Source organism: Aptenodytes patagonicus, chromosome Z (assembly GCF_965638725.1).
Source record: "Aptenodytes patagonicus chromosome Z, bAptPat1.pri.cur, whole genome shotgun sequence".
Classification (NCBI taxonomy): Eukaryota; Metazoa; Chordata; class Aves; order Sphenisciformes; family Spheniscidae; genus Aptenodytes; species Aptenodytes patagonicus.
In genome coordinates, this window is record NC_134982.1 from 11,769,779 (window position 1) to 11,791,657 (window position 21,879).

A 21,879-nucleotide genomic window follows, 5' to 3' on the forward strand; every position below is an offset into this window, starting at 1 on the left:
TTAGCATATGTCTTGTTGCAGGCTTGATGAAACCGATAGATAGGTCTGAGGTGGTAACTTACCTTGAAAGGGAGTTTGATCATTCTGAGGTGCTGATATTCAGACTTTATATGCGTCTGTGCTTGGCTGGTTTTGGTTTTATTAATAAAGAAATAGCAGCACCTAGGAAAAAAGTTGTTCCAGGCTTTTTCTTCAAAGTTAAAATAAAAAGCAAAACATCTAAACAAAGCCTGTCTTGTCAAAATGTGAGTGTAACGTGGTTCTTCTAGGTCAGCTGGTTTAAGCAATACAGATCAGTTTTAGCACATTTAGCATGAATCACTGTATTTGCCTTCTGACCCTGACTGGTTCATAAAGTTCTTTGTGGACTCAGTGGTGGAAAACCAGGTTGGAACTAGGAGAGCAGTTGGGTCAGAAGGGAAGGGATGATATGGTCAGCTCAACTGCTTCTTGCTTGTATGTTTTGCAAGTTTGTTTTTTGCTCTGCGTTGTCTGCACAACAGCCTCTATTCCTTCAGACTGTCTCTTCTTCCTCTCGTCTGCATTTCAGTAAGCAGCATCTTACACATGAAGTGTCTGTGTTCTTCAGGATTTTACACTTTCTTCGTCCCTGACTTACTGCAAGTGCTTAGTTGCCTGTTTTTGTTTGTTTGTGCATGAATTTCTAAAAAACTGTGATTGAAAACTTGATGGCAGGTGAAAAACATCTTGAACATTTGGCTCCTTAACCCAGTGATGTCTTCCCATATGGGCTTTTCGTTATGGGTCCCCCTGGGATGCAATGTACGGAATGAAAACCTTGAAACGTTGTGCTTTTGTGATGAAAGGGTATAGGGAAGGAGATAACTTTTTGCCTCTCGTTCCCCAGATAAATTCAATACGTATGTGACCCTGAAAGTGCAAAATGTGAAGAGCACGACGGTAGCCGTGCGAGGTGACGAACCCTGCTGGGAACAGGACTTCATGTTGTAAGTACGGTGTTGCGCAGCGATGAGGTGCTTGTGGTTGAGTCCTTCCACAGCACTGACGTTTATATGGAGCTGCTATTGTGTTGTATAAATTGGAGTACTTAAGTAGGTAAAATACGCAAGCCTGGTGACAACCTAAATCATTTGCTTTTCTGTTGTACACACTGACCTGTCCTGAAGGAGATGTGTGTTGGAAGATTGTCTCTGCTGGTGCCACGGACTGGCTGGAGTAGCCTGTGTTCTTTAACAGTACCGGGTTGCCTGGATTCCTGTTCTTCACTGCACCCTGACACACAGCTCTAAGGCCGGCGGCTCCCGCAGGGATAGGGAGCCAGAAGCAGAGTGTGGTAGGATGGCTGGTAGGGCAGCGTCCTCTCCAGCCGAGGCCCAGTCCCACAGTACCTGAGCAGTGCAAGCGGGGCCTGCCTAAGGATCAGGCCAGTGTCTGCCGAGGGGTCAGGTCATCAGACAAGTTCGTAGTAATGAGGCAGGTGTGAGGTCAAGCTGGGAGTGCAAGTTAGCAAGTCAGGCTCAGGGATGTGTCTGGTAATGATAATCAGGGTCAGGCATAGTCCAGCAATTGCCGGTCAGGTCCATAGTGATGAGGCAAGTCTGAGGCTGGGCTGGGAAGTCAGTCTGTGGGTTGGGTCTGGATTGATGTAGTCCATGGCCAGGCATGGGCACAGCTGTGGCTAACCTGGAGACAAACACACTGTATTGGGTTTGCGTGGCAAGGTTTTGGTAGCATGGGGGCTAAAGGGGTGGCTTCTGTGAGAAGCTGCTAGAAGCTTCCCCTATGTCTGATGGAGCCAATGCCAGACAGCTCCAAGTTGGACCTGCTGCTGGCCAAGGCTGAGCCCATCAGTGACGGTGGTAGTGCCTCTGTGGTAACATATTTAAGAAGGGGGAAAAAGTTGTCACGCAACAGCAGTTGCAGCTGGAGAGAGGAGTGAGGATATGTGAGAGGAACAACTCTGCAGACACCAAGGTCAGTGAAGGAGGAGGAGGAGGAGGTGCTCCAGGCACCGGAACAGAGATTCCCCTGCAGCTCGTGGTGAAGAGCTTGGTGAGGCAGGCTGTCCCCCTGTAGCCCATGGAGGTCCATGGTGGAGCAGACATCTGCCCGTGAAGGACCCAGCGCTAGAGCAGGTGGATGCCCAAAGGAGGCTGTGACCCCGTGGGAAGCCCGTACTGGAGCAGGCTCCTGGCAGGAGCTGTGGACCCATGGAGAGAGGAGCCCACGCTGGAGCAGGTTTGCTGGCAGGACTTGTGACCCCGTGGAAGGGACCCACGCTGGAGCAGTTCGTGAAGAACTGCAGCCTGTGGGAAGGACCCATGTTGGAGAAGTTCGTGGAGGACTGTCTCCCGTGGGAGGTACCCCACGCTGGAGCAGGGGAAGAGTGTGAGGAGTCCTTCCCCTGAGGAGGAAGGAGCGGCAGAGACAATGTGTGATGGAACGGACCGCAACCCCCATTCCTCGTCCCCCTGCGCAGCTGGTGGGGAGGAGGTAGGGAAAATTGGGAGTGAAGTTGAGCCTGGGAAGAAGGGAGGGGTGAGAGGAAGGTGTTTTTAAGATTTGTTTTTTATTTCTCATTATCCTACTCTGATTCGGTTGGTAATAAGTTAAACTAATTTCCCCAAGTCAAGTCTGTTTTGCCCATGATGGTAATTGGTGAATGATCTCTCCCGCTCCTTATCTTGACCCATGAGCCTTTCGTTATGTTTTCTCTTCCTTGTCCAGCTGAGGGGGGGAGTGATAGAGCAGCTTTGGTAGGCACCTGGCATCCAGCCAGGGTCAGCCTGCCACACACACCTACAACATAGCTTGGGCAAGGACTGAGGGCCCGTAGCTGAGCTTAAATGGAGCTCCTGGGTCATAGGAAGAAGGTGTGGGTGGAGGCCACTGGTGAGGCTGGTCAGGGCAATTAAGGGCTGCTGTTAGGGCATTCAGGGCCTCAACATGGTGATCCTGGTTAGCTCAGTGTGGGAGCTGCTCTGTGTTGATGTTTTTTGCCATTGGCCTGGTGCCCATGAATGTGTTTTCCAGCTCCCCTGCTGCAGCTTGAGGGGCTGCCAGTCCCTGCCATGAGCAGCAGAACCAGTTCCAGCTCTCCCAGGGTTTCTGGTGCAGTTGGCACCTCTGATTTGCTCTGGTCCTCATAGTCCTGACACATAGCCAGGGATTTCCCAGTGTCTTTTAGAATGGTGGTTTTCTTGCTGGTGGATGAATGACTCATTGATATATTGCATCTGCTTCTGTTTCTATAGCTTTGTAAGACAGAGTGAACTAAATTTACTAAATCCTGGACTCCAGGTGCTTTTCTCTGAACTTGGCATGGACACTGCTGTTGTGGGGGGGGGAATGATGTTGTGCTCATCTTGTGGAGTCAAAGCTAGTGCTGCTGTTTTTGACTGGGTCTGAGGTGCTTGCATAGTATCCGTAGCAAGAGACCCGCATGGGATTTTGTAAGTATGTTTTCCAATCCAGCAGCAGTTGGTTCTCCTCTGCCAAAAGTGGGAAGCTTTTGCCTCTGGTTGAGGAGTTCACCTGGGTCAGTACAGTGTTGCCATCATAGCTGTGCTCCCATCTCCCTTGTTTTGTGACACTCTGCTTTTGGAGCAGCACATGAGGTGTGTGCTTCTGCACGGAGAATCTGGAGTCTATCCTTTGGCATCTGGTTGAAAGACGTGTGCTCCTGAATACTACCATCTTCTTAGCTCTGCAGTTCCTGGTCAGACAGAAGCTGTGGTTATCACTGACGTAAACCATGCAGGACTGGGGTAAGGTTAGGGCAGGGAATTGTACCTGTCTGCCAAATCACATGCCCATACCCAAACTACTAACTCATTCTTCCTGTGATTTGTGTTCAACCTGTGGGCAGGAACTACCTTTAAACATGGCCAGCTACAGAGGAGGCTGCTCACCAGTGATTTAAGGATGGCACGTCTTTGTGCTGGATGATGGCTCTCATGGTTGTTCCTCCTTCTTCCCCTCAAACAGCTCCTGGAACTGCTCTCCAGTATCAGCTGGGAGCTTACCTAGCATGCTGTAAGGTCACTGTGCCACTCCATGATTAGTTGCTAGGGGATATGAAAGCAGAATATTAGCTGAACTTCCTTGCCATTATTGTCCCTGCTTTAGCCAAGCAACAACACAGTTGTCCTGATGTTTCTTTATAACAAAAATATTACATGTGGCAAGGAACGTGTTTTGCATGATCCTGTGTGCATTAAGTTGTCCCAGGAGAAATAGCACTGATATTCCAATACTACTATTCACTGGTTTGCTCTTTTTCTTTCTGAAGTTGGAAAAGGCTTTTGAACACAGTAGTTTTTCCCTGAGGGAAGGATGCTTTTACTGTCTGTGTTTGTGTTTACCTTTTTTTATGAGGCATAGTGGAAGAATAGACTGCAACCAAGAAAATGCTTTGTTTCTGTTCGTTGTTTTTGCTTCCAAACTCCTTGTGAGACGTAACACTTCAGAACTGGGGACTCTGGGGATGTTTGAGATTTGCTTATTTACCAGACCAGCAAAGCACTTTAATGTCTTCTTTGGGGACATCTTCTAATTTTGAAGCAGCTTTAAAAGAACTGCATATTTGTAGCAAGCACCTCTTGAGTGAAAGTGCAAACTGATGTTTAGAACATGATGATTAAATCTGTGTTGAAGTTGTTAGAAAATTCTTTCATTTAAATTCTATGTGTGTGTGGAAAGGGAGGGACACCAAATTCCAATCTCGGGTCTTTTGTTCTTTGAAGCTATTCTGCATCTAACCAGAAGGTGGAGAAAGGGAGACACAAAGGCAGTCAAAGCCACTGTACTGAAAATCTTTTATTTTTTTATTCTTATCCGGTGACCTGTGGTGTGGAGTTCTGTACAGAAGTCCGTTGGGTGTCTTATGATCAATGTCTTGCTCTGTCAATGTATGTTGAAGCAAAGAACGTGGTTTTACAGTGTGCCTGAAAATACAGTATTTCTTCCCTTCCCTTTCTGGCCTCACACTAGTCCAGCCAGCAGAAAATCAGTCATTTCTGTTGTTATTGCAAGTTTGTGCAATCAGATAAGTATCAACTTCAAGAGGCAAGCAGAATAGTGATGGTGCAGGTGGCTAGTTGTTAGCTTGACCGTATTGAGTAGCCATATCCAAATAGAGGGAGCTGGAGACTCAATTTCAGGATGCTAGCAGTAAACTCATAATAAGCCTGTGTAATGGCTTGATTTTGAACTATGTAGACCGAGTCACCCAAGTACGGGACACTCCTGACCTCAATTCCTGTGTCCTTAAAGTGCTTAAGAACAGAAGCACTTGGGTTTAAAATAGATATTAATGTGCTTTGCTGTAGCTGTAGGGTTTGTCTTGAACCTTGTAGATACAATATTCTCTTTTAAAGTTGTAAGAAGACTCTGGGGCAAAGCTCAAATAGACACTGGGATTTGCAGCAGTTCTTTTTTTTGGCTATGATGGCAGTCTATAGGAATTAGCGACTAATGTGCTTTTAAATTCCCTTGATAAACTTACTATGGATACATTTGGACAGAAGGACAGCGGGCAGCAGCACTGTGTGTCCAAGATACCTACTTTTGGGGATTAGCGGTTGCACTAGGGGGAAGTCCCGAGCTCAAAGAAGTAGGAATAACAGCCTTTCTTCATGATAAGTGTGAGACAGTTGCGTATCAACAGGCAGCTCAGGATTCTTCTCTACCTTGTTGTTTTTACCAACATTCAGGCTGTGCATGTGTTACACTGTTCTTAAGTAGGCATGTTATTAACCAGCATGAAGGAGGGAGGCATAAATGCTGTGAAGCATTGGGAAGAAGCGAATTTGAGATGCATCCTTTCCTTACTGAGAGCAAAGATGTTCATGAGAACCTTCAGATAAGTTTTTCCAAGAACTTGGCACTTGGTGGTTGTGTGGCTGTATTGCCGCTTGCTGCCAGAGATTCACACGGCTCAAAGCCTTGCAGTGTCACGCAGAGGAAGAAGCTAGTGCTGGAGCAGAAGCAGTGCAACACAGCCCTGAGCAATAGGTAGTGCTGCTGATGCAGCTATGCTGGGTTTGAGACTGTTACTTTTGGTGTGCGGCAGCTCCACGCACAGGTAAGTATTGGCATGTTTGGACCTGCCAGAGTACGCTTGTATTGCTGTGCTGCCAAGGGAAAGGAGACACCCACTTTATTAGAAGTGGGGTGCCTGATGACAAAGAACATCTCACCTCTTGGCTTTGGCCCAAGATACCCTTCCTCCTCCTGTGTATGTAGGTGCTGAGATGAGTTCTCAATTGTCAGTCCACGTGTGAGATAGCTCAGGGTTTTAGTTTGCAATCTTTGTGTAGTTAGTGTTAAACTGTGAGTGTTCAACTGTGAGTGTTCCCTGTGTGTATGAGCCGCCTCAACCACATGCTTCCAGAAGCTCTCTGTAGCTTGACACAGCTGCGTGGAAAGAGTTCACTGGTATAATCATGGCAGTAATGCAGAACCTAAAGCAGAATTAGGCTGTATTCTGCTTTTTCCTTACCTGTGCTGCATTTTCTTTTCTTGCAGTGAGATCAGTCGGCTGGACCTGGGCCTAATTGTTGAAGTATGGAACAAAGGACTGATCTGGGACACCCTGGTTGGGACCGTGTGGATTGCTCTGAAGGCCATTCACCAATCTGATGAGGTTAAGCTGACACAGAAGCTTTATATTGACAGCTCCAATGTTGATAGTTAATGTGTTACAAATCTAGCCTGGTGCAGCCCAGGACTGTGCTCCTCAGAAAAACTTCCACTTGCAAAGCCAAGAAGGCTGGGTGGGGGAAGAGGGCTGTTGGCATCACACTGGGGTTGTGGATTTTTTCTTTTTTTTTTTTTTTTTGAAGGATGCTGGGATGCTGCCAACAGTGAGACCAAAACTGAGCTTAAGTAGGTATTTCTGGACTCATTTCACTCACATGGACTCAGAAAACAGGGCTTAATCTGTTAAGGAATGCATATAGTTGTCAAGTGTCTGAAGTCTTAAGGACTGACTCCTTAGCTGATGCTCAAATTCCCATAAGTTTCTGCTAAAGATAGAGGGTACCCTGATAACAGGCAGCTTGACCTTTAAGGTAGACCCAGAGCATGTCTACATCATCTTGTTAAAGTTTCTGGTTGCAGTGTTAGAGGGTGTCTAGTGGTGCTAATATGAATGGAAAAAAGTAGGAAATGGGATGTGCCAATGTCTGTAACCGCCCTAACTACTGAATTTGGAGGTTCTTGCAGCTAAGCAGGACATGTTTGTTTCTTTACCTCAAATTTCAGGGCAATTATTTAAAAGATTATTGAATTTGAGCAGGGAGAGAGAGCTTGTATTTTCCATAAAAGAGTGGGGACGCCCAGCAGTGTGGCCACAAGGTCTAGCTGGTGCTCAGTTCTGGCTGTCCAGACACTCCTTGGTGTCTGCCTTTGAGGACTTACCTTTGCAGTTCCACTGAGAAGGCAGTAGTTCTGCTGGGAGGTGTTTGCTGCTTGTCTTGGTAAAGGCCTTTGAGATTTGGAAGAAAAGCTGCCAGCATGTGCTGAATGGATGTCATTTGATGTTAAAATCAGGTACCAGGTCTTGATAATGCGGTAAGGGTCTTCCTGGAGTCTTTTATCTTAGCAAATGTGTGAGAGTTGCTGCATAAGGACCTGCCAGACTTGAAGCATCACCTGTGGCTTGTGATTCACAGGAAGGTCCTGGGGAGTGGGCTACGCTGGAGGCAGAAGTTGTAATGAAACATGATGAAATCTGTGGAACCAAAAACCCGACTCCTCATAAAATTTTGCTGGACACGAGATTCGAATTACCTTTTGGTGAGTGCCTTTCAATAACTTACTCAGGGTTCTGACAGTGGAGAGAAAGTGTTTGGGAGCACCTTGAGTTTTATAATCGTTGTGCTTGTTCACAGTTCAACCAAAATAGTTCAGTGCAAATTAAATTGCTGGTGTTCATTTCTTGTTTGGTTTCTTTCTAACAAGATCAGAATAATTAAGGAAGATTTGATGGTCTCAGAGTGCTGGAATGTTTAGACTAGCAGCAGTTTAAGTAACTATTGATACTATTTCAGGATTGTGCAGTTAGACATTTTGTTCCTGAGCAGGGAACATTCACTTCTTTGTACCTAGACAAATTTGGCTCTAGCAGAGGTCAAGTGTGTTGTTAAAGCTGCTTTGCAGTAGGTGCACTTAAACCCTGTTAGAAATGTGCAGTTCAGTTAGTGAAACATTAATGCTCAGTGCTCCTGAACATTATCATTAGCAGAGTATATAAATAACTTGGTGTTGTAAGAACTGCCTTTCTGGCAGTTACTTGTGGTTGAAAAGTACAGAATGTGAAAAAGTAGCTAATGGGAGCAAAGCCATCTCAAGTAAAGTTGTGTGTGATTTTTATTTTTTTTTATTTTTTTTTTTTAATTTTAGTTTACTTAAATCCAAACAAAAAAAACCCCAAAACAGACAGACAAACTCCCAAAGGAAGGGCTTAACCAGAACGCATCCAAGGCTTACATAGCTCCTCTTTCTAGCTCTTAGCTGACTCTTGGGACCAAGAACAAAGATGATGTTTTTGGGGCTTGTGGTATTTTTTTTTTTTCTACAGCGGACATTTAAGTGCTTCAAAGTTGTCTGTCATTGCAAGGCTCATCTCTCCTCTGCCTGTTGCTTTTTTTTGCAGCCGAGCCCCTGGCAGTGTGAGCAATTTGCATCATGCTCTAAGCACTGGTGGAGCATTTGTGCACCCACTGGCATTTGGCCAGCAACTGCCAGGATTGGCCATCTGTTGTGGAAAAAAGTTAGGTCATCTATTAGTCTCATGGCCCCCTTCCTGGTGCAAAGGAAGATGCAGGCTTTGGCCCTGCAGCACTAAAATCGATATAAATTGTATCTTGTGCTCTGGGAGCTAAGCTGGGTGTACTGTTTTGAGTGCACAGTCAGCTGGATGGTGCAATTGAGGGTGAGCGCAGTGTTTTATAGATTTAATAGGCACTGCTTTTTAACTACAGTCCAGTGTGTAAAGGGGAAAAGGTATCTGACATCTCAGCTGTCTTGACAACTAAGCTGTCTAACATTGGTCTGGAGCCATCCCTCTTCCTCATGAAAATGTCCTGGTGATTCACTGCTGTCACCCTGTCAGTGGGAAGTTTATTACTGAGATTGCTTGTTATGTGAGAAGAGGAACAACTCACTTGATTTCCTTGTGAGGTGAAACGTTGGTTCTGTGGGGCAAGTGTTTAGGCTTCTGGGAGGGAGAGAACACAGCACACGTAGCTGAAGGCAAGGCTTGTAGCCGCTACCTTCTCATCTAAGTTTATTCTGACATAGTTGTTTGTAAACTGTCTCTGTTTTAAAAGAAAATGAAGTTCTGATCTCTCCCTATGTATTCAGAGAGTATCCAAAAGAGAATTTGCTTTCTTCTGCAATTCATGTTTTGGACTGCATTACATTTTGTGAATTTTTTTTTTTTCCAAGTATAGGAAAACAGATTCCCTGTAAACCATTATGTGTTAGAGCATCTGGATTTAAAAAATAAAAAATATTTCAGGTAATAGTGTGTTTTCTCCCTACTGCTATACTCAAAACACAGGACTCTGTTTGTTTGTTTATTTTGTTTTTTTAACTACTATTTTAAAATGTATGATGTTCTATAGAACATAGAATTCTGAGAAGTAGGATTTCATGCAGAAGACTGAAAACATTAAGTCAATAACAAGCTTTTTGTGACTTTTCTGTTTTTAATGCAATTGATCATTTAAAGCATAGCTATTACTTATTCCTTTGCTTGCTATGCCAAATACTGAAATAACAGGAACTCCACACTGCTGTGTTGAAGGGCTTTTATTTTAGAGTGTGAAAAGTTGTCTGCCTGTCCAGTGTTTCATAACGTCCAGGAAAAATGGGTGCATCAGTTAGCTCTTTCAAGGATTCTGCTGCTCTTCACTTGAAGAGTGCTGCAGTTTTTCTTGGATGTGCTCAATTTTCAGTCTGTCCTGCCATGGCAAGGTCAGAAGAAGGTTGAAAAGTGGTAGGCACCAAGAGTGTGGGATATTCCTCTAGAAGATTGGAAGAGGCTGCCCAGGGAAGTGGTTGAGTCCCCATCCCTGGAAGTATTTAAAAGACGAGTAGATGAGGCACTTAGGGACATGGTTTAGTGGGTGGTGGTGTTGGGTCGACGGTTGGACTCGATGATCTTAGAGGTCTTTTCCAACCTCAATGATTCTATGATTCTATAAGATAGCATCTACCCGTATCACCTTCTCCAGCGGTGCTTCCCTTCACACCATGACTGAACATCTCCTGCCATCACCTCTAGGATAGAGAAGGTGTACTGTGAGACTTGGAGGGATGCATGGAGGTAGCTCGGCTCACAGCACTGCCTCTGTGTCTCTCCTGATGGATTTGCAGGGCAGTTTCCCTCTAAACGGAGGGTAGCAGTATGGACTCGTAGTGCCCCACATGTTAAGACTGTGTTGTCATATGAGCTGGGAACCGCTGCTTTAAACCTACACAGAGAACTAAGCAGATCATTGATCTGCTGTGGAAATTCTTAAGTCAGCAGCTCTGTTGCTGTAGAGGTAATGTTTTAAAAACAGCATGTTTGCACTGACACTTAGGAACATTGTGTATCACATTTTGTTTCCCAGGTGAAGATCTCCTGGCTATTGTAGATATATGAGAACTGGAGCGGTATGTGTGCACATGTACAGCTTGTGCTGCTTTCCAAGTCTGGTAAAATACAGCTGTCTGGGATAGCAGCTTTAACAAAATAGTGCGTTCTTCTGTTTGGCTGTGCTTCTGTGCTTTCTCTATCATTTCTGGCTGCTCTGTTTCATTTAGGTTAGATGATGCATATGGATGCAGTACCCCAGGTTACTCAGTCTATGTATTTAAAATGTTTCATTGTGTTTAGGCGGAGCTTGAAGTTTTTAAGGGATGGTAAGAGAGAATAAACAAATTTGAAAACCAGAGAAGTTGAAGTCCTTGGTGTAAACCATGATTGCATATGCAAAGAGGTTTAGAAACTGGTTTGTTGTGTGCACTATATTTATCCTGGATTAGTTTGCTGCTTCTGCTTCCACCCGATATGTTCAGGATTCTTCCTCCCTGGTATGTGTTCTCCTGGTACTCTGGAGATTGGCAACAGCTAAAGCTGAAATAAATGCAGAATGTGCTGATGCTGCTAGTGGTAACACATGATGAAGGCAACCTAGAGATTTTTTTTTTTCCCCCCTTTTTCATATGAAGTTGTTTTTAAGCGTTTACCAGCCTTGGAGTGGGGAAGCAATTTCCTAACAGAGGCTGGTGACAGCTGTAGTCTCTGCTCCTGGTGATATAAAATAACCTTTCCTGAGGCCATCCAGGAAACTTTGTTAATGCCCAGATTTCTAATGAGACAAAGAACATCTATAGTGGCCTTGATATATCCGCCATGTGTCCCATTGCATGTTCCAGATGCAGCTCTTGCTTTGTGTTCAGTAGTGTTGTGTCGTGGTTTAACCTCAGTCGGCAACTGAGCACCACACAGCTGCTCGCTCGCTCCCCTCCTCCCCCCGGTGGGATGGGGGAGAGAAGTGGAAGAGTGAAAGTGAGAAAACTCGTGGGTTGAGATAAAAACAGTTTAATAATTGAAATAGAATAAAATAATAATAATAATAATGTACAAAGCAAGTGATGCACAGTGCAATTGCTCACCACCCGCTGACTGATGCCCAGCCAGTCCCCAAGCAGCGGCCCCCCCAGCCAGCTTTCCCCAGTTTATGTACTGAGCATGACGTCACAGGGTATGGAATGTCCCTTTGGCCAGTTTGGGTCAGCTGTCCCCCCCTGTGCCCCCTCCCAGCTTCTTGTGCACCTCCAGCCTTCTCAATTGGTAGAGCATGGGAAGCTGAAAAGTCCTTGACTGGTGTAAGCACGACTTAGCAACAACTAAAACATCGGTGTGTTACCAACATTGTTCTCATCCTAAATCCAAACCACAGCACTGTACCAGCTACTAGGAAGAAAATTAACTCTATCCCAACTAAAACCAGGCCATGTTGTTAGTGTGACATTAGCTTGTGGTGTACAGGGGAGAGAGCAGATCTCTGGGCCCTTCTGCAGTGAGCATCTGTGTGTGATGGACTGAGGTGCTGGGGACCAGACTGTCATCTAACATTCTCTGCCAGCCCTATGTTCTTAAATGTTCAGTCTCGCAGAAACAGAATGACTGCAAATCCTCTTCTATAAAAGTGCAGCAAAGCGTGAGCATTTGAAATGTGAAGTGTTAGTGAGAGTTGATATTAACCCCTAGGGTGCAAAGCATTTTTATGTTTGGTAGTCTTTTAAAAATGGCAATAAACTGCCTTCTTGATGGGAGGAAGTGGTTGTTAGTGAAGACAGGCTGGAGCAGCTTTCTCCACTGATTATATCTGTTTCTTCTCAGGAACAAGACAGACATATGAAGGAAGGGAGACAGCTTTTCTTCTTGGTCGGTTTAGAAAATTTACTGTTGGGGAGAAGACAGTCTTGCTATTATTGTCTTAATGTAATGAATGTTTGCTGGCACAGACTTTCCAAGATGCTGCTTTTCAAGTGTAAAATTGTGCTGTTTAAAAGCAATTTTACTCTGTCCCCCTTTTTTAGAAGTGCAGTGGCTACATGCAAGACCCTCACAGGATGGAGTACTCAAAAATGCTTTTGGCTCCCAAACTATAGCAGTTTGGGTCTGTGCCAGGCTGTTTCTAGTAGATAATTGGAGTGAAAATGCTTTTAGTGTTCTCATGACTCCCAGGCTGGGAGCATGCTGATCTGAGTCCAGCCAACAGATGGAGTAAATGTGCTTTGTTGTTTTATTGTCTTGGGAGCTGTACAGAAAGAGGAATGCTCAGCTCTGCAAAGTTATTTCAGTGAGAACTTGTAAAGATTCCTGTACCTCTGGAAAGGGAAGAAATTGGGGCTGGGAAGAGAGGAAGCCAAGTGAAGGCTTGTAGGAAAGTGGGGAGAGAGAGGGTATCGCTTTTACTTCCAGCACTTGTTCTCACTCATGCCTACCTGGGGTATGCCCCAGCCCAGGACTTGCTACCTGGGAAAAACTCAGGTGGCACAAGGTGATGTGCAAGGAGTAGAGCAAGGACCAGCAAGCCTGAGGTGATGAAAAGCTTTAGGGCTAAAACTCCTGGTTATTGCCAAGCTAGAGATCTCTAAGTGGGAATACTGTCATGTTTAGGTACCTGAGGGGGTCTAACTGTGAGTGAAGCAGTCTGTATAGATGCAGCAAATTCTCCTGTAATTCCTTCCTCAGTCTGGTAAGTCTCTATACTGCACTGTCCCCATTTCTGTGGTAGTGCAGTGTATCCAGGTGTCAGGGCCCTGGGTGCACTGATATGTCTTAATTGCTCTGAGCAGCCTCACCTGGGACCTCCACCCACACCCCCTGCTCATGGGCCCAGGAGTCCCACTGCAGCTCAGCTCTGAGCCTTCACTCCTGAGTGGTGCTGTGGGAGTTACTGATTCCCCACCTCAGCCGTAGCCATGTCTGTGCCTGCTTATGGACCCCATAGATCCAGGCCCAGAGGTGGGCTGACTTCCTGGCTCGACCTCAGATCTGCCTTGTCACCATGGTCCTGCCTGCCAATCTGGGCTCCTGGTTGAACCCGGCCATGATCTCTGGGCCTGACCTGCTCACCTTGCTCAGGTGCTGTAGGACAGGGCCCTGGCTGGCGAGTCCCCTGCCCTGCCAGCCACAGAATCTCCCTTGCCTCCCCTCCCTTAGGGAGCAACCAGACCTCACTGCTCCCTGACACCAGGAGCCCAGAGAAGACAGGGGGTTCAGCTTCCAGCTGAAGACAGCAGTAGGAGCAAGGACAGTAAAGCTTGCAACCTTTCCATGTTGGTATCAAGTTAAGAAACCCCAAAACCTAGTGAACAGATCTGTTCTTGTTCAGCAGTTTTGTTTCACTGACATACAGCCTTGCTCCTCTTGTTTACCAAGCATGATGTCAGCAGGGTCCTGAGCTGGCATCAGATGGCCTCTGTTTGGACTAGTTCAGCTTCTTATCTTATAAGCAGAAGTTAATGTAGAAGAGTTACTTAGACTTGTAATCAAAGCTGAGCAGTGATGTAGGAGCTGGCCAGTGGATGTGGCCTTGCAAGCAGTCAGTCTGTGATCTCTGCACTAGGGCTTTCCATTCTTTGCGTTCCAAGGAACCGGCTTCAACAAAACAGCTGACTGAAGCGAGACACGAATGAATGGTGAAACTAAAAAATAATTATAAACAGCTTCCTCAAAAAATCGAGAATTCTGTCTCATTGGGCATTTATTCTTCTGAGCAGGTAACTTGACTCAAGTTCATAGGCCAATTGCTTCATGTTTAAGGTTTGCTGTGCAGTAGCTGTACTGCCATTAATATTGATGACAAGTTTCTGCAAGATAAGACTATGTCCTTGAAGCAGCCAGTATCTAGACAGTAGCAGATTTTTATCTCTGACTTGCATAAGAAGCTGTTTCAAGAGCATAGCAGCAATCCTGCACTAAAAATCTGATAGCTCCATTTATGAAATGAGCACCTTGGGTACAAGATAGGAACAACAAATCCAAGAGACACATGGTGCTCCTTGATGCCTGGGCATGCCGCTAAACCATGGTCTATGGGAAAGCATTGAAGCCTACCCTGACACAACTGCAGTTCCTGCAGTGTTGATGGTAGTCCATTGCTTCATCCCTCCTGCATCTCTTTGGTCTTGATTTCAGGCTCCAGAGTTGAGTTGTTTTCACTCTGACCTTTAGTCCTCTGTTCCTGAGTTTTTCTTCATCTTTTAGAGAAGCGATGGCTTTCAAAGACAAAATTCCATAGGCTTTGGTTTAATGTTTGGATTGCTTCAGGTCTTTGTTGGAGTTTGTCCTCCTAAATCTCATCAGGTTGTATGCTGATAGCCCTTCAGTTAATTGATGTCCTCTTTCTAGATCAATTCTGTCCAGATTTCCTCAGAATGCCATCCCTAATTTGGGCGGAGCTCATCTAATAAATCTGTGCAGCTGTGATCCATAGCCCTGATGATCAAAAGCATGTATGTTTTTCTACAACTCCTGTAATTGTGGAAGACACTCTCATATTTCTCTTACCTTGTTTTCTAATAGCATATAACAACAAAGCAATGTACTGTACATCAGAAAGAGCAACTGGCTCTGTGTATTATGGTTAAAATAAATTACTTTGCTGGTCTCCCTTCAAGCAAGGAGAAATAGGTTGTCTTTTTTCTACTTAATGCAAGTTTTCTAGAGCCAGGTACTAAGTTTCCAGTTGCCTAAAACTTTCTCAAGTGGGGCCTGTTTTATCCCCCTTGTCTGGGTGAGACTAGCTGCATAAAAATACAGTGGTGTTTCTGTTACAAAGGTGTAGACATTCATTTGTAGTCCAAGGAAACACCTACTTCTGAAACTTCAAATTCCACTAAATCTGGCATGTTCCTTGTTCTTGTTGAAAGCGGTTCATGTTCTAGTACACTGGCCACTATCATCTCCAGATGTTTTGGGGTCACTGGCTTCATAAGATGATGGTTTGTGTGGCTGAGAAGGGACACACGTAGGGCAGATATCCCCGTTAAGTATAAGAAGAAAGCAATACTTGGTCCTTTCTGGAAGCACGTAGGTCCCAATGGAATGCTCACCTGCCAGTAAATCTTGTTCTTGTTTCTCTCAGGAGCAAGAGTGGATGTGACTTTTAGAACCACCTTTTCACCAGGAGACCATCCCAGCCTACTTCTCCCATTCTTGCCAACGCATAGCTTAGCATATCATTGTGGCTGTGTTCATGGGGTACAGTTCATTGCAGGAAAACAAACTTGTTAGATGTAAACTTCTTGGCTCCTAATGAGGCACCTGAGAGTGTAAAGAGTTACAAGAGATGGGAAAACTAGCTGAACTGGTATTATACTCATCCTCATTTGTCAGTGTTTGGGATGGTGAGGCTTGCAGGGTTGGTGGTGTCTAGCTGGAGCAGTCCCTGCCTCTGCCGCTTCCTTCCTGGGTGAGCTCTGAAGTTTCTGCATTGACGCAGTTTTGGGCCATGAATAGCCAAATTTCAGATCTCGTTGCCCCTTCTTGGAGGCAAGACCAACCAACCACTCTACAGTCAGGGGGATGTTGAGTGGCTGAAAAAAAAGCCCCAAAACTTTTTTTCCCTCTTTCCAATTATTTTATATGCCCCCCATCCCTAAATAATTTACCTAATTCTCCTGGACTGAGAGCCTGACATGCTTTTTCTTTCAGTGGGTTATTTCCCTTGGTGCTGTGCACCTCTTGCTCTATTCTGTAAGCACAGTTTGTACCTAAGTTGCCTTCTGTTAAGCTTTCCACAGCAGTTCGTCTGCACCTCTAAGGGTGCACTTTGAGAGATGAAATTTTGAGTGGCAGAAGTCTATGTTCCCTTCAGCCCATTAGGACACTATATTACTTCAAAGTGTGAAACAGAAAATAGTTACCAAAATAAAGGTGATAATGCTTGCTACTTGCTGTCAGTCATCAACTTGGTAAATCTTCTAGAAGGTAAAAGGGTTGTTGTGATTCATTTCACAATGAAGTTGCAGTGTGTGGTAAAAATAGGAGTGTGCTTTCATGTAAATATGGCTGCCTATAACAGTGTTCATTACCTCAAAAGATTTGGCTTATTGCCTGCAAAGGAAAACAAGAGACTATTTCTTTTTTGATACTGAATTTGTGTTATGCCAGGTACGTAAGAAAGATGTGCTATTCAAAAGGAGCCCTTGTTCTTTTGAGGTTATAAAAGCCTCCAGAAGAGGCTCTTGATCTTGCCATGTGTTAACAAGCATATAGCAAGTGTATTCATAACATTGTGAAATGGCTCTTCATAAAACTAATACTTGAATTAAATCTGAACCAGTCTGTCTTACTCTTTCCTACCTTTGTGCAGCGTGCATTTCATTAATCAGCTTTAAACAAGAAAGCAATGTAAGCCCTTGAACCGTGTCACTATTTACAATGTTTATTTTCCATCTGAGTGCTAACATAAGACAGTCCTATTACTTCAAAATTAAGTGTGGATTTTTTGTGGTATGATCTTGGAATACTTTCCCTGTTTTAATGCTACTGGTGATAAATGCAAATTTGCCTGGTTGATAAGATGGTGTGACTTATTCTTTTGGTATAGATATCCCTGAAGAAGAGGCCAGATACTGGACCAGGAAATTAGAACAAATAAATTCACTGGGAGATGATGAGGTAAATACCTAAATTGAAAGGTGAATTTAGCCCTGAATGCCTTATAACTTGCTTTTGTTCTTTGTAGTGGATCCCTGTGATTAAGGTAACTACTAAATGTTCATCATTTACAAGTCTTCCATGAACTGTTTACAGAACTGTTTTCTCAGGTATACTGTTAGTGTGAAGGAGAGGAACATTTTTCTGCATGCTGGAGGTGCTCAAATAGTGAGAACTGTTTTGATGATGTGCATACACTCAAAGGAAAGGTAATATCATGCTTTACCTCACAAGAGAGTGAAACCATTTTTGACAAGCTGTGGTAGGTTCTCTTCATTTGTGAAATCAAGTCAAAAGGGACATTTTTGCAGTTAGCTGCTTCTGGGAAGAAGACAAAGCAAGATACTGAATCTTTCTTGGAACTGAGGACTGTTGGAGCTGTTAGCTTTTTTTCCTAATCCAGTTGTTAATGGCTCAGTTTATGAATCTTGTATTATAATAACTGCTGGCTATGGCTTTGGTTTCCTGTTTTTTCTAGTGTGTACTTGGCTAAACAGCTATAAACTAAAAGTTACAATTTTTTTTTTGCAAGACTAGAACAGTTGCATGATTAAATCTTTTCTTTACAGTTCATACAGCTTACAAAATATGATTTGACATATTAATGCCTGTACCAGAAGTTTAGCATTTTTTTAAAAAACCCCCTCATGTGTCAATGTCAACATAACTGAGTAGGAATGTGGTGCTTGCTTAAACTCTTAATAGGTGTCTTTCTGTAGCAAGGTAACTTGCAAAATGTTCTGCCAGTGACTTTAGTAGGTTTTTGTTCTGGGATCGTTCATCTATTCTTTTCTGCTCCTTATTTGAGTCATTTGGTTTACTGTGCAGATGGAGAAAAATAAGGTGGGTTTTCTTTTTGACTGAGGACAGATCAGTATTTGGGAGGATGAAAACATAACTGCTTGAGGGCAACCTCCCCTGCCTTCCTAGAACTCTGAGAACCTCTTGGAGTTGATGACAAAGCTCAATCTGTGATTTGGCCTGTCAGTGACACTGCTGTGGTGCCTCCCTGCTCCTGTGGACTGTAGCAGCAGTCTGTGCCAGGTACTTCAATGAAGCATAGGTGCCCTCTAGTGCTTCACTGAACTGGGACTTGCTGAAAGATGTCCTGAGCTTTGTGAGACACCCCTTTCCCTGGAGTGCCATCCATATGCATGCTAAGTGCATGCTTTTATCAAATACTGTAACAAAATCATGTCTCTGTATTTTTGACCTAATGATCTCAAATTTATTATGGATGTTCCCTGTCACCAGTGAGAAAATGAAAAAAATGTAGGAACACCTGTGCAGGGCCTGACCTAAGGTTCATCTTGTCCCATGTCTGACAGCGACCCAGAGTGGGGATGATATCTTCCTTGCATATTCCCCTAATTTGCAGCAACTTGTAGCTCAGGAACTTCCAGAGCCAGAGGCAGTATCTTTGTGTTTAACAGCACTTGATGGATTTTTCTTCTGTGGATGTCAGTTGCCTTTTGAATGCACCCAGGTCAGTTATGTTGTAGCAAAGGAATTCAGCACCTTAATTATGTGTTGCCTGAAGAAATATCTTATTTGCTCTGAGCAAACAAACCCTATGTTGCAAACAAACCCTGTGTTGTGAAACCAGCTGGAGGCAGGTTTATTTGCAGAAATTGAATGACTGATCCTCATTCATCCACTCTGTGCCACTCAGCTTTACAGACCTCACCTTCTTGCATGGCTTTGGGGCTGCAGAGTCCTAGCCTGCATGGTGGTATTTAGGACAGGACAACTTTGTGCCTTTATCTTCTTTTCTGTGAGTTAATTTCAGCTATGTCAGTTTGAGACAATGGATGAACAGACTGAAGTTACACAGCAGTGTTCAAGAAGCAGGTTCATCTGGAGCTTATTTGGTGTCATAAGTTTTCCAGTCTTTATTCCTACAAAGACTTAATACTCAGTTTTCTTTTTGGGACTGCTGATAGCCGTTGGGCTGATGTCTTAAAAAGAACAAGCTACTGCTATTTTTGGATCTGAGTATAATAATTCAGAACCCAGTGCTGTCCTGTGCTGCTGAAATTGCTCATCAACAGACTTCCTTTCACCACTTTGTCAACCAGTCAGTGCTGTGAGATCCATCAGTTCTTGTTTTCACAATCCTGATTAACTCAGTGAGTTGGCAGTTTGCTGATGAGAAGACTAACCACCTTTCAGGATCATTTGTGCATTTTAAATAGCACAGATGAGAAGATAGCCGCAGCAGAAGTCTGCAGGTTGTCACCTTCCATGTAATGAACTGGTCGTTAATCCTTACCAAATCCAAAGAGGGGCTGTCTGGTGGCCCTGTCTTGCACAGATTGCAGCACCAGCTTGCTAAGGTTGCCGCTTCCGTTGTCGTCGGACTTTTTTTTTCCTAGCAAAGGCTGTTCTCATTAATTTCGCTCAATTGTCCTAATTTTCTCATATCTCTGTGTAATACGAGACAGAGGAGAATAACAAAATAAAACCACTGGCTTTCCCCTAGGGAATGCTTTGATGCTGTAACAAACAGCTTTGTAAAAAGTCAAAGCTGGCTAATTGAAATATCTCTGTCCTCTAATTTAGTATTAAATGAGATGAAAAATTCTTCACTTTGGATGTACAGTGGATCACAGAAGAGTTTGTAAGCATTGGCTGGGCAAACATTGTGTTACTGCCCTGCCGGGCACACTAATTATCTAACTTACTGCCCTGCCGGGCACACTAATTATCTAACTGCTTCAGTCTCCTATTGCAGTGCTGCTGTGAGCCCACATGAGTTTTGAACAGTTGAAGCTGTGCTTGAGTGTCTAACCGTAAACGGGCTTATAGTCGGCTTTGAGCTCCTGTCACAGTGGCATCATGGTGTGGAGAATCAGATCTTTAGATGTCTAATCTGAGGTCTCGGAGTTTGGATAGGGCCTGTGCTTGTGGTAAAGCAGACTTCAGCTTAACCAGATGTGCACTTGTTAACACCTGGTTTTGGCATGAAAAAAGAGGAGACTTATGGGAGTGTGGTTGAATATGGATATTAAGGAGAATATTTAATACTTCAATGCTACCAGGGATGTTTTCTCTTATGTGGCATGATGTACTCTGAAAGCTGTTCCATAAAGTTACCATTTGCTTTCTTATCTGTCTCTTCCCTTTTTTTTTTCTTGTTTAGTATGCCTTTCAGGAGGAAGTCCAGAAGAAACCATTGCCCAGTGCTGCCTCCCAGTGTTGTAAGTTAGACTTCATTTCTTCTCAATATTTTTTTCCTCTTTTGGTGTACTTTATTTCCTTCTCTGGTTAGTTATCAAATGATGGTACATTTGAACAGTATTTTCTCTTTAGAAGTACTTAAATCTCTGTGAAGCTTCTGATGCTAGAAAGTGAAATCAAGCATTGGGTCTTTAACCTGTTTGTGTCCTCATGTGCAACAGGAACACAAAATGTGTTCAAAGTCACCTAGATTGTCAGACCCCTGTAATATCGACGCAAGTAAGAAAATGCTGAGTTTTTTCATATAACTAAGTTAGGCTATATTCTCTTTAAACACCATGTGTTGAATATTATTTTTGACTCCTTAATGAAATTTTAAGAGGAGGAGAATAGATGGAGACAGGTGCTGCCGGTAGCTTTTAAAATGCACCAGAGGTTTGTGTACTTGATGCCTAATTTCTTTGATATTACTTTTAAATGCTGTGTTGATGGATGAAAAATATTTTTACTAATTTCTGCTTATCTCATCTTGCATTTTTTTATGCTTCTGAAAACATGGATGGAAAAATAACCTAGGACATACTGTATCTGATGGTCTGCAAAATTAGATTTCTGAAACACTGCTTTTAACGTACAGTAGATGAAAGCTCAATGATGTCTCTTATGAATGTCTCAGCTACTTTTGGCAACAACATTAATAAAAATCAAGTCTCATAATTTAAACAAATCTTTTATGCTCTACTTCAAATCCTGTAAGATGTGCATATTGCACTTTACAGGCTGTTTATCCATTAGGCTGATTATAGGATCTCTACAAAACTGTTGACATCAGAAATGTTAATTACTGTTTACCTTTTTTGAGTAGAATTAATTTATCTGTATACTGTTATTATGTTATCTTAAAACTGTCTTCAAGAAAACATGGACATTAACCAATTGTGTAGGAAATCTGAATGTGTTGTTTAGCTGGAGCACATACAGAGCTATATGAAAGTATTCCGGCAGTGGTACCCTAGGTAACACCAAATGTGTCCTCACTTTTTTTAAAAAGAGTGTATGTAAAGAATAAAGCACTTTGTTTGTTTTTAGTCAGAAGGGCACAATTAATTTGTAAAGCGTACAAATAAGAAATGTTGCTGGAGAAACTAATATGTGACTAAATCATACTAGCATAGTGTGCAGAACCCCTAATGTCAAAAGGTCAAAGAAAACCAGTCTGATATGAAGTGTCCAAGAAATGAATGTGGTGTTTGCTGAAATGACTTTCCTGGCTATGTGCCCTGGACTTTGCTTTTGTTTGAGGGAGGCTGGTTTGATTGACTCTTCCATTGGGATGTATGGGTAAATTAGGAGGAATGCTTCTGTGTAGGGAAAGTAGCTGCACCTGTTCCCACAGCATGGTGCTTTTGCATCCTCAAGCTCTTGTAGCCGGTTTCTTCCCTGGAGGGACCAGCCCAGCTCTTGCAAATAGAGATAGTAAA

The 21,879-nt window shown here is 43.7% G+C and overlaps 1 protein-coding gene across 2 annotated transcripts in view; it reads left to right on the forward strand.

Moving 5' to 3' along the window:
* The window catches only part of UNC13B (unc-13 homolog B), a 227,334-nt gene that overhangs the window by 33,026 nt on the left and 172,429 nt on the right, over nt 1-21,879 (forward strand). For both annotated transcript variants that reach the window (XM_076362991.1, XM_076362992.1), the window contains exons 3-7: nt 869-968; nt 6,511-6,628; nt 7,659-7,782; nt 17,109-17,179; nt 20,361-20,418. In XM_076362991.1, coding sequence (XP_076219106.1) covers nt 869-968; nt 6,511-6,628; nt 7,659-7,782; nt 17,109-17,179; nt 20,361-20,418 — 471 coding nt within the window. The remainder of the gene's footprint in view (nt 1-868; nt 969-6,510; nt 6,629-7,658; nt 7,783-17,108; nt 17,180-20,360; nt 20,419-21,879) is intronic.